The sequence below is a fragment of the Silurus meridionalis genome, chromosome 9 (genome assembly GCF_014805685.1).
Source record: "Silurus meridionalis isolate SWU-2019-XX chromosome 9, ASM1480568v1, whole genome shotgun sequence".
Taxonomy (NCBI): Eukaryota; Metazoa; Chordata; class Actinopteri; order Siluriformes; family Siluridae; genus Silurus; species Silurus meridionalis.
Genome location: NC_060892.1, coordinates 18,774,233 through 18,793,989, shown reverse-complemented (window position 1 = coordinate 18,793,989; position 19,757 = coordinate 18,774,233). Strand labels below are relative to the sequence as shown.

At 41.7% G+C, this 19,757-nt stretch overlaps 1 protein-coding gene across 25 annotated transcripts in view; it reads right to left on the bottom strand.

The window, feature by feature from the left end:
• Window positions 1-19,757, bottom strand: part of adgrl2a (adhesion G protein-coupled receptor L2a) — a 100,980-nt gene that overhangs the window by 16,018 nt on the left and 65,205 nt on the right. For 19 of the 25 annotated variants that reach the window (XM_046857242.1, XM_046857244.1, XM_046857243.1 and 16 more), the window contains 7 exons: window positions 9,093-9,392; window positions 8,768-8,871; window positions 8,054-8,239; window positions 7,334-7,372; window positions 2,589-2,772; window positions 1,585-1,707; window positions 354-559 (listed from right to left, as the gene is read on the bottom strand). In XM_046857242.1, the coding sequence (XP_046713198.1) occupies window positions 354-559; window positions 1,585-1,707; window positions 2,589-2,772; window positions 7,334-7,372; window positions 8,054-8,239; window positions 8,768-8,871; window positions 9,093-9,392 (1,142 nt within the window). The remainder of the gene's footprint in view (window positions 1-353; window positions 560-1,584; window positions 1,708-2,588; window positions 2,773-7,333; window positions 7,373-8,053; window positions 8,240-8,767; window positions 8,872-9,092; window positions 9,393-19,757) is intronic. The other 6 variants (XM_046857237.1, XM_046857241.1, XM_046857260.1 and 3 more) reach the window with 1 other exon arrangement.

Here is a 19,757-nt window from a genome sequence, read left to right as displayed (position 1 = left end):
TCAAGCAGAGGCATCCTTTGGGAGCACTTCTGACCACTTTAAAAGACAAATGATAATTGGTCTTCTGGTAATTTCATCCCACATTGTCTGGCTAATCTGGGAGTTAATTTTCCAATTGGAAAAAAAAAGGGAAATTGTATCATTTACATCCTAATGTCGACAAACAAATTAGCATCCGTTAGGAATTTTGTCAAGATTCGCTAATAATCAACAGCTCATTCTTAGTTAATTTCATCGTTCAATCGTTTTAACCTTGCAGGGTATTTAAATGAGGCAAAGTTTACCGTTTCCCATCTGCCTTCCCACTGCCCCTGCGATTAAGACTTGTGTGTTTGTTTAGCTGTACGACTCACATCAATGTGTTCCAGGGTGAAAATCACTGGCTCGGTTATATAGACTCGGCTGGATTCCTTGTTGATGGAGGCAGCGATGATGTCTGAGTTTACGGCCACAGAGAGGTTGTGGCCGCTCGCCTCGCTGCCTAGTTTGATTGTTGCGTTCTCAGTGCTCAGGAACTGGCCCAAGTTTTTGTACAGAGCAAACACCAGCTTGGCAACACCTGTACATAAAAAAACGAAAACAATAAGGCAAGGGTTAGGCACTGATTTACGAAGATAAGTTCCTTCAGCCTTCAACAGGTCCGTATTATGATATGGTATATGGTAGAGAGCCTCAACATGCACAGAATTCCTCAGGAGCCCTATAAATGAAGTGAGAAGAAGTCAGGAGTAAGAGACACAAAGCGAACGTTCGTTTGAAAGGAAGGCGTGTACGAGAGAAGTCGAGAGACGAAAAGCTTCAGACGGAGCTGCTGCAATATCTGTGCTAAAACTGCTGATATCCAGGAGCTCCCCAGATATGCCGAGTCATACCCACCGTTCCAGCGTTATTAATACGACTAAAAGTCTTTAGACAGTCTCGCCTAAGGGATGGCGTCAGTGCTGTGTTATAAGTCTGAAATCAATAAGTTGGTGTGCTGCGCTCCTGAAGGGAAAGAAACATATTGCCCCGTGCGCCCACCACAGAAGCAACGCGTTCAATTGGCGTGAGAGAAAACATCAAGATCAAGACCTCTCAGAAAGACCGAGCCTCGTTTTAGACATACCTAATTCGAATCAAATTTGAATTAAATTACAGCACAATGGAGAAAAGGCAGACGTGGATTTGGCACATAAAATTATCAAGATATTCAGGACATTCAATGTGGTCATTTATTGTATGAATTCCATTTAATGGTGTTAAGATTGGCTTCCTAGCTGAGGTTAACATGATGCAACTGCTGAAATACAAGACGACATGACAAGGTTCACACACACACACACACACACACACACACACACACACACACACGATAATGATAAATCTTTTGTCCAGGAATGAAAAAATTGCAAGATACCAATGCTACAACTGCAGGTGCAGAACTGTAGACTGAAATAAACTGGAGTAAAAAAAAACCCAGACAGTTTCCACCTTCTCCATGCAAAAATATGCAGTGTCACTTAATACCGCTCAAGCCTTAAAAGCACTTCTTTTACCCCTGCTGCTTATGTGCATGTGTGTGTATGCATGTGTGTTTTTGTTTACCATTCCGACTGTTCAGTTTAACTGTATTGGCTGTCAGCTGGATGGAAATACCACCCTTGCTGCTCTGGGGAAACTTGAAGTCCTGCACCTGGCCATCTGTGCTCAGCACATACACATCCAGGACTAGATAAAGAGAGAGAAAATAAAACCATTTTGAACTGAGGGTGTCCAATTGATTTTTTTGCACTCTTTCCACACTTAAAACAGGAATCGACATGCTTTCCATACAAAAAAAATTACAAATCAAGTTCGCATTCTAATTCAAATTGCTATCAAAATTCAGGGAGAAATATTTTTCCACCATCAGTGAGAAAACTCTGATTAAAAAGACGGACTGAACAGGCACACTGGCTTTGAGTGCACATAATAAAATCGGATATCACAATTATTATCTCTTTGCATTTTAGTTAAATTCATTCTGAAAGCAGCAAAATACTGGGTACAAACAATTACCCTTTGATTGTAAACACCTATTTCCATCTTTCAAGGCTGATAGTAATTACTGACTTCATGACTGCGGGCACATTTCATGCCCTTGAAAAGCTAAAAAAGTTATTGCTCAGATGAGACATTGACGACCAGCAGGCTATACTGTTTCCAAAAAAACTTATTAATTTCTATTCAGAGACGGGAAAATAACTACTTTGTAAATATACCCCTTTGCTAAATCAGATTTTTATTTTTTTTATTCTTTTATATCAGAGTCTTAAACAGTCAAAAACAGTCATGCATTCATGCACTGTCAAGACTCCTGGCCATGCTTCGGGCTTGGTTATTTTTTCTTTAAGCAAAGTAGCCGCGATGCAAAAAGCTTCATCGGCTCTGTAATTTTAAGGTCTACATCGTAGGTCGCATTTAATCATGTTAAACATGGATTTTCAGCGCCGCATAATAACTCGGTGCATCAGACACAAGTTGATCTGTTTAAATATATAAAGCGTGTGCAAGTCTAGACTCAAAATCCCATTGTGGCAAGCGAGCCAGATTAGCATGGAAGTACTCACTTATATTACTAGCTGGCACTTTCACTATCGCCGGTTCCATTAGATTGTCGGCGAGGACGAAAGCTCCTTCCTCGAGAGTGTCCAGTAACATGGTGGCAGCGTGAGTCTGCTCTGTGATATTCATGCCTCTCCAAGACTTCAGTGCTTCTGGCCGGAGAAGGTTGTCCACAGTGTCCACGATCGCCTGCAAGCACAAAAGAACCTTCATGTTAGCAGTTATGACAGTGCGGTCAAGGGTCAAAGCTTTTGCTTTATACTAGTGCCAGATTGTGAGTCTAAACTCACAAAAACAAGCATGCATGCCTTAACACCACGAGCACTACGATTTTGTTAATCATATTTTTTTTTTCACTGATCTGCATAAAAGCACATTCCATCTACCGTAAGCACAATCAGTAAAGAAAAGGTAGACAAAAAAAAAAAACAGTAAAAGTGAGTATAAGATGCTGTTTGTGAGAAACTGGACAGTAGTACAGTTGTTAGTGTTTTGTTCTGTATTTCAGCACATTGGATTACACATTGTATTAAGTGCTGAATCAAGTCCAGGCTTTTAATCACAAGATTCCAAAACACCAAAGAGAGCAATGAAGTAGTGCGAAGCACAAATGTCCCCGATCACCAATGGTGCAGAACGACCCCGGCTACAGCTATCCAGCAGTGAGAGCACCACGCTTCCTGCATGGAGGAAAGCACCGTAGTTTAACGAATTAATCAGGCACATATTGACAGAAAAACAGCTTTCCGAACAAGCGGTACGTCGCAGTCTATCCGAATACACGCTTGACCGTTCTTTGACGCACTCCGACATCACCGTCTCCGCTAAACGTTCAGCAGTCAATCAATCATGGTCTATTCTTCTAGAAACTGACCAGCTGCTAATGTTACATGCAAGAAAGACATCTGTGATTTGGCAATTACAAATCGTTGTTTCGCACACAAACTCAACACATGTATATACGAGAATATACTTAAAAATCAAGATGTTCGCTTTAAATCTAAGTTTTTACTTGTTAAAGGTGCTTTATATTTGTCACATATACTTTATAGCACAGTAGTCAGAGCGCAGGGTCAGCCATGATACAGCACCCCTGGAGCACAGAGAGGTTAAGGGCCTTGCTTAAGAGCCCAAGAGTGGCAGCTTGGTCATTCCGGTGATTGTACCTCTGACCTTCTGATAACCACTGAGCTATCACTTCCTTGCTTCTATATGTCATGGAAAACAATGACATATAGCGTTGGCACAACATTTGGGAAGCACTGATTAGCAGATCGGGGAACCAGCCTAATTCAGTGCCTAACTTCAGGCGCTAGTGCTCGATGCTGTGACACAGTCCTAGGGCATAAAACATTAATATGCTTAAGGCTTGCAGTGATAACATGTTTCTAGCAAGGGGTACTCATGCAGACTGTGGGGGGTCAGGAGATGTCTGCTGCACAATGCACCAGTAATTATTCACAAAAACCCCAAAGCAGACTTATGCACGTCCAGCTTTCCTACGTGCTAATAATATGCAAATGTATGCGGAAATCCTGGCTCGAAACAAAACTGCACAAATAACTCAATATCGCGAAGGCAAAATAACTTCTCTATTTATCCGAACGGCTCCGCGACGCAGATGCATCTCCCGCAGTCTGCTTGTGATTTCGCAATTTGCTGTGTGGCACCAAACTCCTGCTCTTCGTCTATCTTTCTTACTCATACCCCCAGGCTACTGCCGCTAGCTGTTGTTGACACTGGAGTCTGACTACCAACAGCTCGTTACTCCTAGTACCAGAGTCTCCGGTTTCTTGCAGCTCTCCACTTCACAAGCTTTTTTTATTGTGTGTGTCGCATCAGTTCCACTTGCTTCTTTAAAAACTGGAAAATGAGCTCCATTCTTATCGCTCTAAAAACTCTGTGAGTGCCACTGGTGCAGGACAACGTACATGACTGATATTACCATACAACTGTATGTACAATCTAATTTACTTATTGAAAAAAAGCCAATTAATTTCACTCCAACAGTAAATATGTCATATGTGAAGTGTTCATATGGTATAAATCTCCTTGATGCCTATGCCTAGCATTAATTAGTCAATTATGCACTGGAATCGACTTTTCATACACTGACATTTGCTCTAGTATCTTCCAAAGCTCTGGCCTGCACTTTTCACACAAAAGCATTTTAAAGGATTATTAACAGTTGAAAAAAAATGTAAAAAAAAATAATAGTTCATCGGGCGCTGTGCCTGAAAACAGCTTGTCAGAGAGGTCAAAAGACGATAGCAATAATCGTGCAAGAAAGCAGCTGGGCCGCAACTAGGCTAATCACATCCGAATTAAACACTGCTGTGGTAAATGCCATCTCAGGAGCACTTATGGGACGCTGTCTCAAATGCGCCACAACGTGAGAAATATCTGTGAAAGTCACCTGGCCCCGGAAAAAAAAAAAATCAAGAGTTCTGTTGGATCACTTGGCTGATGGAAGGATTCGGCTTTGACATCAGCGGTACAGGAAGTGTGACAAGGTATACTAATTGTACCGGTGTGTTGAGGAATCATGGCAAGTTTCCCGTTCTTGGATCATAGTCCCAGGACTCTGTATTTTCTGCACCAGTGTTGGAATTGATCAGGAGAACAGGTTTAGGAAACCAGTTCTGAATGTCATTCACACTTCTGGTGAAATATCGTGTGCGCGAATGGTAAAATTAGACTTGAGGTGTGAAACTGAACCTTGTGACTGTTTGACTGCTGCTACACCACTTAAAAAGCTTTTAAAAAGGTACATTCATGTAAATGTTAGCAGGTTTGAAAGCTTTTTTTGTTCTACCATTGTTACATGCTAAAATGGCAATCGTTATGCAATTTGTTTTGTTCCTGTCGTTTTATATAATGGTTATGTTCCCTGTAGCGTAAAAAAAAAAAAAAACGCGGCGCAGTATCTTGTCCAGGAATTGTGCAGCTCTCGCTCTGAAACGTATTTTCTCCAAAAGAGAAGCAGCGCCTATGGGGTAGGAAATGTTTTCCTGGCACGCGTCCATGGTTACAGTTTATCCACACATGCACATAACGCATCATATCTTAAGGCATGTATTGTCACTGAATGGTTGAAGGAGCATAACAGCTTGTTTTCTCATAGCTCCAGTGGTCTGTTTAACCTCCACATCACAACCCTATGAAGCATATTTGAGACGAAGTATAAAGGGCTGCTTACCGCAAGATTGCGCAGCTATCAATTTGCATTAACTGCACAATGAGGTCATTTTAGGGTTTGTTTGAACGCATCATTCATCTCTTTATGTGGTTCTGAATGCCAAAGAAGGCACAACACACCTATTTTGGACGAATCATAAAGGAATTGCAATTCGTTTTATTTATAGTTGTTCCATTTGAAAGGGTCATAAGTCACTAGATAAAGTGACAAATGAAAAATAAATAAATAAAAGAGTCTGGGTTTAACGTTTGCTTAGAAACCCTGCCAGGCCTGTAAAGCTCAGGGAGGTTCGGGGCCAGGTGACTCAACAGCAACCTTACATGTTCCATGCCACCATGTTCCGCTGTTCAGTTGCTAAACGCTGCAGTGTGTCGTTTCTCTTTTTTATCAAATCAAATCCTGCACATAAAATAAGCAGACCTTACACAGGCCTGGCCTCTGTGTGCACGGGATTAGTGCTATCGGTCCTTTAACTCCACCTTTACCGATGTTCCTTTCATCACATCACAGACGTGTACGATTCATTTGCCGTGTGTTTGGTACCAAGTACCAAATAGGAGTCCTCTTTTCCTCCAACCAAGCCCTCCTCCATTAATATTTCCCCCCATTCTGCAGAATGTCTTAAATAGCCATAATAAGAATCAATATTTTATTCATTCATATTTAATTCAATGAAGTGAATAGAGATTTTTTTTTTCATCCTACCCTGTTGAAAAGACAATCATCCTGTATGTGTGAAGGTAAATGGTTTGAAATCGGGAATATCTTGAATTTAGAATCACTTCAGTAGATATAATGAACCTTTACGCCTTGTTACATTGCTTCGTTCAAATTTTCCTTTGAAAGGCATTGTGCTGGAATAAAAAGCCCAACCACCAAGAACTGTGTCACTGTCCAGTTAGATGGTGCACTGTAATCATGCCTTAATTCTCTTCTGACCTGCCGCTGTACAATGCAATCTATTTATGCATGTAGTGTACTTTGCAAAAAAGGCCACCTGAAACCAAAATAATCTGCTGAATTAGCCTGTTTGCTCAGTGCATCTACCTACTGGACCATAAGCAGATTACTGTATATATTTTTTTTATAAATATATATATATATATATATATATATATATATATATATATATATATATATATATATATATATATATATTTTTTTTTTTTTTTTTTGCATAGTATAGTATTTATTGTATAGTATATATTGCATAGTATTGCATTTCTTGCATAGAAATCAACATATTTTACAGCCATTTAGATAGAAAAACAATGCCCAGCCAAGCTGCAAATCAAATGCTGACACATAACGCCATGTACCATAGCAGGATACAAACTACACTGATTAGTAAGCACTAATTGTTCCAAGCCACAGTATAGCTGGCATGAGCTTGGAGGGCACTGGTAGATCAAAACTTCATCAAGTGATGGAGAGAATGAGAGGCTACATGGCAAGTGAAACATGCCGCTGAGCAGTGGCAGGGAAAGAGGGAGGAGCGGGAGGAGGGACATGTAAAGAAAAGAAAAAATGGTACCGTTGGCACAGGTATACCTTCATATATGCCCTGCATGTCCTTTCTCGCTTTTGAAGCTTTTTTGAAATAAAGAAAGAAAGGCATTAGAGAACACTGGCCCTCAGACACAAAGATCTGTTCCACATGGACTTCAGCAACACTAATGAGCTGTTTCGATTACTCATTCTCTTATGTGCATTAAGGCCAAATTTGAAAGGTGGTGTCTGGCCAAAAAAAAAAAAAACGGATCGATATACTGCAGACTGTTGCGCTAGTTGTATGCCAAATTTCTAATGCTTAATGAGGATTTAACCCTCTGAAGTCACAGTTATCGCTGGTTGTACCAGAAATATTATTATATTAATTATCCCTCAGTAACTGCTTATAGAAACAAGCTTAGTAGCAACAAGAAAAAAAAATCATGCAGTGAATATGAATTGGTTTTGGGTTAAAGCCCTCACTAATGTAATCTGTACCACTTCTGATTGGTCTTGACATCAAGAGAGTTGAGCATGCATTTTTAAAAGAATTCCTTTGATCAATTTTATAAGTCTGGAATTTAAATAATATACTATTTTGTGTGTGTGTGTGTGTGTGTGTGTGTGTGTGTGTGTGTGTGTGCACGAGTATATTCCCAGCAATAAGTGTAAGAACAGAGGGTTTAGTCATGCAGTTGCTGAATTAGTTGCATCCATGTGCTTAAGTCTCAAAAAGAACGTTATTCAAAGTTACAGGACAAAAGATAATTCCTCTTATACCTTGTTGAAGCTGCGTCCAGTAGAGTCCTTTTCGCTAGGCTTCAGCTCCTGCAGCTGGGCATCCAGGATGTCCACCAGCTGTTCCATGAGCCTCATGGTGGAGCTGATGTCGCCGGGGAAGATGGGCCCTTTGGTGTGCTTAGCTAGCTCGTTGGCCAGGTTGGCCGCGTTCTCCCCACTCCGGATCTGAAAGATTGTGCAAATTAGCCGCGCAGCAGGAGCTGAGAAATATCATTCTGCGTCTGCAGGCCTCTCGCCCCTAATTATGACATCTTCACGCTGTGAGGAAATATGCTTCGCTAACAGCACCCACGAGCCATCGCTTAGTAATTAAAAACTGATAACACATCCTGTGCGCATTAGACAGGTTTTTTTTTCCCCCTTTCGAAAAAAAAAAAAAGTTAATTTTGCTGCCGCGTGAGGTGTGGGCAGTCCATTGTGTCTAATGGCAGCCCATTCGAACTTCAGCTTGCAGTGCACATTAGCCCTTTAAGAGCGCACATTGAGAAGATGCGTTATCAGATCGAGCAGCGGGGCGCCCTATTGGGTAGCTCCAGGCTACGTTTCCCAATCTCAGCCAATGATAGTCAGAAGCCTGTGCTCAAAATTTGGCACTGGGGACTGTTTTATATTCATGACGGTGAACTCAGCAAACTCTGGCCACTATTAGGGATATTTGTATGTCTGGTGGCTTGCAGTCGGACTTATACAAACCTTCTGAGCCACCTGATTGACCCAGTGAGAGGTGCAGTTGCTCAGATCAGGGCCTTTTGGGTGCCAGGCCCCAGTGGAGAGGACACACAGGTAGGAGGCGGTACCTAAACATAAAACAATATTTGGGCTTATGTTAGGTTCCTCAGCTCTATGTATCACATTTTGTACATTGCTGTTCCATGTTTTTATGTGTCCACAACTTTATTACAAATCCTCCCTCTAAAAAGACTTCCAAATGTAACGTAAAAAGAGGCGGCGTCCACGGAAATCTTCTGTTTACTGGCTCTTGTAAATGAATTGCATATAGTGAAGAAAACACACTTACCTCTGGTTCCTTTGGGACACGGCCGTTCCACAAGCATGCCCCTCTGTGTCTGAGGCCACAGGATGTCCCTTCGCTCTACGCTGTCACAGAAGCGCTTGGGCAAAGGGAACGACTCCAGGGATGGAGGTGTGGTAGTTCGGGACGGAGCCACTGGGGGTTTAGGTGGTTTGTTGCCGACCCTGGTCCCTGTAGTGTTTATGGTCGTCGTTAGGCCTTTATGCTGCGCTGTGGTTGTTGTCATTGCGGTGGTTGTTATTCGGGGTAGCGCAGGCACTGAGGTGGCATCTGAGATAGGTGGGGCTAAAAGAAAAACAAAAAAAAGATATATTTAGTTCATGATGACCTGTTTTTTTAATACCTTTTAGGTATTACATGTTCCACTCTCAGAAACTCTTTGAATCTGATTTGGGTTCTATAAAGAGAGCAATATGCAGACATTTCTTTTTTTGATGACCTACATTTTATTTCAGGCCCATGGCAAAAGCATTAATGATGGAACAATGATGCACGTTTTTTCCAAGCATTTTCAATTAGCTTTCAGCAAAGAAACGTTTTATATTGCACATCCTTTCAAAAAACAGTCTGTAACTGAAAAAAAAACAAAAAAAAAAACGAAACACGCATTCACTGCAACTCTTGTTGAAAGCTGCGGTGGGAAATAAAGCGTTCTGTCAAGAAATCAGTTCAAGATTTCTGGTAGTTAAATTTGCATCCTATCAGGCGTCAATAACGTCGTCCCTGCTTTGATAAATGTCAGAGTCGTCTTTGCTGCTGCCAGTTCATGCTCACGAATCACCGCCCACATTTCCACGCTATATAAAGCATGCTTCCTTTAAAAAGAAAGAAACATCCAAACAACTAAACTAAGCTGGCTGAAAGACGAAAATAGTGTGCAGTGAAAACACAGAGCTGTTCAATCACAACATGTTGAAACGTAAATAAACACTGACCAACATCTCGTACCTCCAGCTAGATGGAAACAGCTTAGTCTGACAGCCTGCTGTTAATAGCCCCAGAGAGTGTGTGAGAGATTCCGGTCCAGTGTGTGTGTGTGTGTGTGTGTGTGTGTGTGTGTGTGTGTGTGTGTGTGTGTGTGTGTGTGTGTGTGTGTGCGTGAAAGAGCTTTCTCTTTGAGATTGGTCATGACCTACTGTGAATTAGTCTCAACTGACCGGGTGGAGAGCTCTGGTTCGATTCAGACTACAGAAAGCTGCTCCAGACACTCCACCCTAAAAAGCTTGATGTTTCCCCTGATCAGGTTTTTCTTTTTTTTTTGTTGACGCTCTGCCTGCCATGCTCAAATGTTCATCACTCCTAATCTGTTTTTTCCCTCTCCTTATACTCAACATGCATCCATTCTCTGCGTGTCACGCTGAGGGAAAAAGACAGTGCTTGATATTCTACTGTCCAGTAAATACTTCTGTCTGGTCCACAGCATACATTAAGCCCAACGTTGCTGACCAGGAAGAGAAGTGCACAGATGCAACAAGCATGGCGAAATACCTCAAGTGCCTATTCTGCTTAGCATTACCAACATGATGGCATTTCTTTGTCGCTATGTGTGCCACAGCTATTTCAAAATCTGCAGCAGAGCATTAACATTAGCTCTGTTCCAAGAATATGGTCGGCCAATATGCACTAAATTCCATGGTTGTCTCGAGAAACAAAAGACGCTGGATCTTTGTGATGTGTGAGGCACGCTATGCAGCCGAAACTGTCCTTGAGGTTTGGGTGCTGTTTCGTTCTGGAGGGAGTGCCATGCCTGGGGTTTCAATTTGAATTCTGGCTTGGGCTGTGCTGCCTGACAAAAAGTAACTAGAAGCACCTAACGTATAAGCAAATTACTGAATGCGCACGCGGCTTTCATTTTATTTGTATATACACAGGCTTTATATTAACCACTGTTGCTATGTCAACCGTTTTGCTGTTATACTTTGTTGTAAATCCATGCTAACTTCCCATTTGCTACAAAAAGGTTAGGTTTAATGTTGAAAGGCATATACAGTACTGAACTGTAAACATAGACTATAAAGACAAAAGTTTGTGGAAACCTAATCTGCTTTTGGAACATCCCATTCTAACCTCCACTCTTCAGGGAAGATGTGCCACTAAATTTTGTGTCCTTGTGAAGATTTGTGCTCGTTCAGCCACAAGGGGGTTAATAAAGTCAGGTACTGATGTGGGTGAGGTGAGGACGCCTGAGGTGCAGTCAGCATTCCAATTCATCCCAAAGGTGTTCAATAGGGTTGAGCTCGGTTCTTTAAAGGAGGGCACTTCTAAGATTTTCCACTCCAACCCTTTGTAGATAGGGGCATTGTCATGCTGGAACAGGTCTGGGTCTCCTGACTGAAGTGAAGGGAAAATTTTATGTCACTAAAGACATCTTACACAATTGTGTGCTTTGTGCTAACAGTTTGGGAAGAACCGCATACGGCTGGAAATGTCAGGCGTCCCAATACTTTTGTCCATATTGCAGACATACCCTTCAGATTCGATAGCCCGTTGTTTTAACTTAAATTACGTGTGTCAGAGAATGAAACACATACTTTCCACTTGGGGTAAGTAAATTATTCTACCCCCTGTTTTTGAGTCGTCGGTTAATACTTACGTCCACATTAATGGTTGTAAGTGATACCCACACCCACTGTAAAAACTTGGCAACAATTTTTTTGATGGAAAAAAGAATCTTAGCTCGAATTCAGCCTACTTGGAAAAACAGCGCAACCTCCTCTGATCCCCGCTGATGTTTATTTAACGCTGTGTAAATGTCCGTAAGACACTAACTCAACTTGATATCAGGCAATTAGGGAGCGACCTACCGCGCTAAACATACAAAACAGAAAGTATTAGAAACATGGAGAAAACATTACCCATCTCGTCTACTTACTGGAACCTTCGCTCTTATTCTTGTGTCCAATGAGTGTCTACTTCGTGTCCGAATCCTGTCTTTAATCACAGTTCTTTCATTCGCAAGATTTAGTGGATAATATAAAATGCTAAAATGCTAACATTTTGGAAAGGAGAAAACAGAAAAGCTGAACTGACGGCTGACAAAAAAGTAAAAAAAAACATTATTTTCAGCTCTCACACAACCATTAACTGCATTAACAGTTTCCGTGACTCATGCCATCACCTGTGTACATTTAAAGTCAACGCTTGTTTAAAGCAACAAGACAATCTCACACTAATACCTGAACTCGCCTTGAGTTGAAGGGAAAAGAAAAATACAGTGGGGTCAATGTCACCTTGTCATGTCTCGGCCACTCTAGAAGAAAATAACTATATGATTATAAATTGAGCACATATAGCTGGTGGATTTCTTCGTAGTGGCGCTGCCGGTTCGAGGCGGCTCTGTCGGCTAACAATCGAGGCCGTCGTGGAAGGGAAATAACAACCTTTCTTCCTCACGTGTGTGCGTCACGGCTAATTTGGCATGCGGAGCGAGCGACGCGGAAATGACAGTGCTTTATATTCACCTCCATCCTGTTTAAAGTCTAGAGTTCTGTAATGCTGTTTGCAGACACAGAAAACTACCTTGGAATTGCGTAATGACTTCCAGCGATTTTTGCTCGCGCTATCATTTGGAACGGCAAAGTAGTTTTCACGTATGCACCCTTTGTTTCCTGATGGCTTAGCCGGTGGTCAAAATCGTTCTGGAGATGGGGAATATCTAAGAGGCATGTTTTTGTCTTCCTAGATTAATTTATGCAAACGTCTCTCTCTCTCTCTCTCTCTCTCTCTCTCTCTCTCTCTTTCTTTCTCGTAATGGACAGTTTGTGAATCTGGAGCATGGTTACCCTTCCCTTGACAGCAGTCTGTTTAATTCATTTTTAACAAGGGATTTCAATCAGACTCAAATTGGTCCTAAGTGTTAATAAAATTAGTCTATTGGGAAACACTCCATTCTTCATACGGCCACGGCAACGCAAAGCTTTTTCACCTCATACATACCTCGTCGGACCACCTACCTATTACGCCTGAATAGATTCGGGATTTCAGAAATAAAATAGCACACTAGGCTATTGTTCATCCACACAAATTGCACAAATCCGGGATTGTAAGATTGTGTGTGTGTATGGGGGTGTGGGTGGGAGGTCGTTCAATTGTTTTTATTTCCATCACATAACTCTACTCGTCACAGTTGTAGGAGTTTCTCTGAAGGGTTGTTTCGGGTTGTGTCAGGCGCCCGTAGCGCAACACTTGCAATTCGGCGAAACGGTTTTTCGAAATGAAAACCAAGCATATCTCGTTTCGTTTTAAAAATGCACGCCGCGTGTCTCTGCTGCGTTAAGTGAAAACGAAGAAAAGCAAACTCGCTCAGTGGCTGCCCACGCACCTGAACAGAGCCGTGTCAGGATTTGAATCTTTAGTTTAAACCAAAACAAAAAAAAAAACAGGGGTGGGGGTGTGAAGCTTACCAGACGATGGTAAAAAAAAAAAAAATGCAAGCAGGCGTTGCTTGAATCAAAGGAATGATCAAGGTGCATGGCGTTAAAGCACCAGAATTTCACTGTGTGCACCGAATTGAAAATGAATCTGGAGCCTTAAATTGCTTTTGAAATGTGCTTACATTGTTTAAATGCTTGGCTTCTTAAATGGTCAGAGAATTGACTTTTGGAAAGAGCGAGAAACTTGTGCAGACACTACGATATCCTCCTGCTGGAGGGTTTTTTGTGCAATTCGAGCCTGAGACATTAATCAGGATGTCTGAGTGACTGTTTGATCAATCGATAGTCTGCGCTATTTTTAGCTCGGCTCGCATGCTACCTAGGTAAGGAGGGTAGACAAATTCGGTTCGGTACGGTACGGCTCTTAACTAGATTCCACTTGAGCCGAGGACAGGAAGTATGTCGCGGCTCGCTCGGTGACGGAAACACGGATGGCCTAATTTGCCATGCCTTTCCAACACCATTAAGGAAAACGCTGATGATTACATCGTGACCACATTTGCGGTATGAGATTGTTGGCACGCCACTTTCAGGACTGGATGTTGTATGATATGGCAGCGATTGTTCACTCGACCACTATTCGCACTGCACCCAGGCATTCTCTGATATTAATTCGCCCTCTGCTACAACAAGGACCATTTTTCTTAAGCTCAACAGCCCGGCAAACCTGAAATTAATATGTCTGTCGAACAGCAAGCCCAAAGGGAGCCTTCAATTAGCTGTCAAGGAAGAGGACAGGAAAGAAATATTAAGGCAAGAAAGCAAAGGGTTCTAACAGGTATATTCATAAGCTGCAGGGATGACAGACGCTCGCTCGGTACCCCTTAAACCCCCTAAACTTCTTATAATAAGTCCGGGAATCACCGCTGGGTATAAGAGATTCATTGGGAATATAAAGACAATAATTTGTGACGTGTAAAGGGGGATGCTGTCATGTGCTGTCGGCGTAGAAAAGGGAGTGGGATGAGTCTTTTGCTAGAGCTCGTGCTGTCCGTTTGCACAGATGGAGTGTTGAAAAATAAAAAGTGACAGCCAGTGTACATTGTATATTATGCTTAATGGCCACACTCAGACGTGCAGAACTCGCCTGCTCGCACGAGTAATGCGCGGCCTGTTCGTACTTGTTGAGTAAATGCAGCGATCGGCCGATTGGCTGAGGGAGATTCAGCGAGATCAATGCCTGGACTAATTTGCAAAGAAGATGTACGAATCTACGGGAGTGGCACGGGGGTCCTTCAGCGCGCCGCCGAGTAGATTATTAAGCTCCGAGCCGAAGCCGAGGATGCCTGCTCTGATTAGTGCCTCTTCTGCACCAGGACTAGGAGTGTTAAACAATGATCTTCATCACGACTGAAACATTGCTCCCAGGTGGTAATCAGCCACTAATGGAGAGTGCAACAGGAAAGAGAAACTAAAAAAAACCACACACAAAAAACACAGCTCAAACAATTACAGGCGTTTGGGAAAAAAAAAGGAGGGGGTGGATAGGGGTGTCAAAAATTAAAGTTCATCCTCTGAAAAACTACTTAAAAATCACAGCAGGATTTGTATAATCCTTCAGCAATAATTAAAGGAGCTTAGTTCGTAGCTGTTTAATAGTGCTCCTAGAACTATAATAAACAAGCAATTTCAAAGGCACTACGCAAAAAAAAAAATCGTGATACACAAAATTACCGTGCAACGAATCTAATTAGTTTCGTTTCGTGCTTTTTGTGTACATTTTTTTTACAGCGTTCAAATTTGCTCCGCCCTTACTGTAACAGAGTTACTCAGATCCTCAGAGCTCTGTCCCGCTTTTCATGAACACACTTTAATCTTCGGAAGAAATTTTTTGTTATGCCGTAAATGTCACTAATCAGATCTTAGAAAGTGTCATAGTCGTTGTCGCCTCTTTGTAGCGTGTAAAATATAAAGTTGACTAAGCCGTGTGTGTGTGTGTGTGTGTGTGTGTGTGTCTCACATGCCAAGGGCACTGTGATTCCTCTAAATAGGCTTTACACGTGGCACACCCTCACTCACTCATTCATTCACTCACTCAATTCCTTCCTCGATCACTCAGGCTGTTAAGTGTCAGTAGATTCTCCCAAATCCTCAGGCTGTATTTCACTCGTCCTACATTTGTAAAGCAAAAACAATCCAGGCCATGCGAGAGATAACCCGCTCTTTATCAATATGCTGAATGTGCAATTACAAGGCTTTGAGTTCCATGTTATGCAAGTGTAAGCAATCACAGATGCCTGGACGTCCGTTTCCGGAGAGTCTATAGGGAGCAAAAAGACCTTCAGAGTGCAAAGGATGGCAAAATGTCAATCAGGGCGACACTAACTAATCGCACACGTACGCTGAAGAGGGCGGATAGCTCTTCCCGCCAAATGAATTACTCTACCCTGTGACACAGCATGGGCAGCAGTTTGAAAAGATGCAGTTGGCTGCCTACATATGTCTCAGAGGAAGCACATGATAGTCGTGTACTTCAAGAGAGAGTTGGTTGATGGGTAAAAGACTTACTTCTTTTTAAAGAAAAAATAGTACAGACAAAGTCGTACAGAAAGTGTGTATGTGTGTTGAAAAATGTACTTAGTCATGCAAGTGACCAAGCTTTTATTATAACTCAAGTCAAGTACGTCTCCTGTCAGTGACAGTTAAAAACATGCACAAAAGAGAAATGAATTCAATATCCATCATTGTTAAAACATTTTTGATTAGCCTAAGGTCCTTATCTGTAAGAAACAATAAATAAATATTTGAGAGCGCCGAGTCGGACGCCAACCAAATGAAGTTTAACACAGACAATGACGCTGCTGGACTCATATCATAATAATATTAAGTTGAAACATTGATTCGAGGCGTGTACTCCAGAAACCCAGCCGTCCATGAAATTGCAGCTCGACTCCAGCACATCAATTAGCAAAGGGTAATATATCAAACTAAAAGTTTGATCATACATTCCGAGGCCATTTAAGCTCTGGGAGAACAGTTAATGATTTAACTACCCCATAAATCACATGACACGATGTAGCCACCGATCTAACAATAAACAGTGTTTTTTTTCCCCACGTCTTATCCAGACATTTACCCAAAGTGAAGCGATGTTTTTTTTATGATCGATTCCTCTTTCTTATGCTTGAGGTGCAACCACCAATAGTGTGCAGCAGTATATCAGGTGAAAACACTTGAACAGAAACTATGGCTATCGTCTCAATTAGGTGATTATCGAGGTTTATGGGCTCATTGCAGCGGCTGCGATAAATAAGCGCTCATTAGAAAGCCTATAAAACTCTCGACAGGCTTGAGTCAAATAGTTTGAAAATTGCTTGTGCACAAATGTACCATATAATAGACAATTTCTTACTTCAACAGCACTGATAGTAAAATGAATGGCATATTTCTCTTCTATTTTCGATCCTGGCTCGAAAAAGGGGGGAAAAAAAGAAAAGAAAAAGCATTACTGTCTATGCACATATACACAATCGTAGTTTCATCAGATAGTGATGATAGAACTGTATTGTGTGCTGATTTAAATCACTGCCATGTGCATCGCAGACAGAAATCTTCTCTGCTGTATTTGTCTCCTGGCATGTTGGAGTGAGAGAGGAAGAGCTGTTTACTGCTGGTCACGCTGAGGTGAACGATCAGGGCTGAAGAGATTTAGCCACCCACATGCTTCAAAACCCAGTGTGAGCCAGCAGAACCAAGCAACAAAAATAAACCCTTGTCTGTTTCTTTCTAAGCATTTACTTTACTCAAGAATTACTTCCTCCTTAATGATTTAGGGACAAAAAAAAAAGAACCCTGGCATTTCAAAATAGTTGAGAATCCAAAAATGTTTCATTTAATAATGTTTCAGCAATGAGATCATCAAATCTTATGTAACATAAATCATTTCTATAAGTCTGGCTATGTATTTTATTAATTTCAACAAGAAATAAATAAAAGTTTGTGGACACCTGACCATAAGATTCGTATGTGCTTTTTGAACAACCGCATTTAGTCCCCATTTGCTGTTATAATAACCTCCACTCTTCTGGTAAGATGTTCCACTAGATTTTAAAATGTGTTTGTGGAGATTTGTGTTCATTCAGATACAAGAACATTAGTAAAGTCAGGCGCTGATGGAGGTGAGGTGAGGAGGCCTGGGGTGCAGTCAGCATTCCAATTTAATCCCAAAAGTGTTCATTAGGGTTGAAGTCAGGGCTCTAAAGCACTGATCTTGCACTCCAAACCATGTTAACCATATTTTCATGGAGCTGGCTTTGTGCACAAGGGCGTTCTGGTTCATGTGAAAGGGAAATCTAATGCTACTGCATCCAAAGGCATCCAAATTTTGTGCTTCCAACAGTTCAGGGAAGAACCACACATGGCAGGAAATGTCAAATTGTCCCAATACTTTTTGTCCATACAGCGTATTATCAAATGTACTTATCATTTCCAATTAAAATTTTCGATTTCTATGTTTTACATTTTTTTAGATTCTATTCCTTTCCATAAATTAGCAGCCAAAGTATGAACTGTGAAAAGACCCACTGATAGAACAAGATTATGTCAAGCTTAGTTAGTAGAATGTGTCTGGAAAAGAATGCAATAATCTTATAACATGTTTCCTCTAATTTTTTAAAAGGAAATGCAAGATAATATTCACTATACGAGATATATTTTCACTTGTTAATATGCCATTTTTCTTCTCCTCAACTACCTAAAAAATACCACTCTCCCGAAAGCAGGTGTGTGAAGTGCAGCAGGTTTTAGGATCTGGCTCGAGTAGGCTGTTATGCAAAGAGATGTGCGGTCAATGTGAAGCACACAAAGTGTGTACATAGCTACAATAACACTCTTTACTTTGCTTAAAAGCGTATTTATTCGAGCCGAACTGACTTGTCCACCGGGCAACGATGAACTAAAAACTTACAGGCCGGACACTGAATCTGCACCAGTGCTGATCTTCAAACAATCTCAGCGTATCAATTCATACTCAACACAAAAGCATCAAATATGCCAAGAGTGCTTAAGTCTGCACATTTCTCCCTCCTTGAACGGATGATTCATTTTCTCTTTTTCGCTAATCGTTCATTCATTTAAAAAGATATAGACGCCAGAAAGTTTCTCTCTTTACAATTATTACTTCGAGTCTTTCTAATAATAGCAGAGTGGCACCACTTCAGTCGGTACTGAAATGCAAGAAAAAAAAAAAAACAAGCCCATCTATAAATATCAAACTTTCTTCATTCCATCGCAATGCAGCAATTATATCTCGGCATGTCTCACGCTGGCAAAGACGCAACTTGAAACAATTTGCTCACGGGTGAAGAAGGGGTGGGGTGGGTGGGTGGGGGCAGCTACAGAGAGAAAGTAGTCATCCTTCCCTTCATTATTCAAATGCAACCTAACGTGCATACTGATCGCCGTCCATGGGGAACGAAACCCAGCTGCATATGCGATTTAGTTACAGTAAACTCCAGCTGCACGGCACACTGTTTTCCTTAGTAAAAAGACTCCCGTCTGTCAGCACTTAGGACACTAAAAATGCTTAAAAAAACAAACCTGTGGGTCTGAGTAATCTGGGTAAGTAATTTGTTGGACCTGCAGGTTTTTAATAAATCTATTGGAGCCCTGGAATGGAGGGTGAATCGGATTATGGTGATTAGGACCGTTACGTGTTCGCCGTAAAAAGTCTGTTGTACTACACTCTGTAGTCTGATAAATTAAGAACACACCTCACTGGCAGGACGTGACCCTCTGAGACTAAGCGCTTTCTTTCTTATCACCTCAGCAAAGTGTTTGTTGATAGCTGATAGTCGACTGGGGCTTTGTGCCTTCGGGAAAGATCTATTGTTGCTCTGAGGGTGCTTGTGTACCTGTTCAGACAGGTATGTCTACCAATGGCTCCGGCAACGAGAGATCTCTATTCTCTCGGAGGGAAAAGACGCGGTTACATTGGTCCCTCGAGCCCAAGCGTAGGGAAAAAGGGAGCATCTGAAGAAATTCCCCCGACGCAAACGTCTTATCGTATGCTAACCGGGCCCGTGATGTTGTTTACTGTTGAAGCTGCACTTCTCCCTGTACCACTTCCGAAACACATCAACACACCGATTAGGTCTAAAATTAAAAATCACTCACCCGTGCCGTTCAACGAGCAGGCCGGGGAATACTAGAGAAACGCGAACGCCGGCTGATTGGCGTATGTGCTTGTACACCATCGTTAAAAGGAAGTGCTTACCTG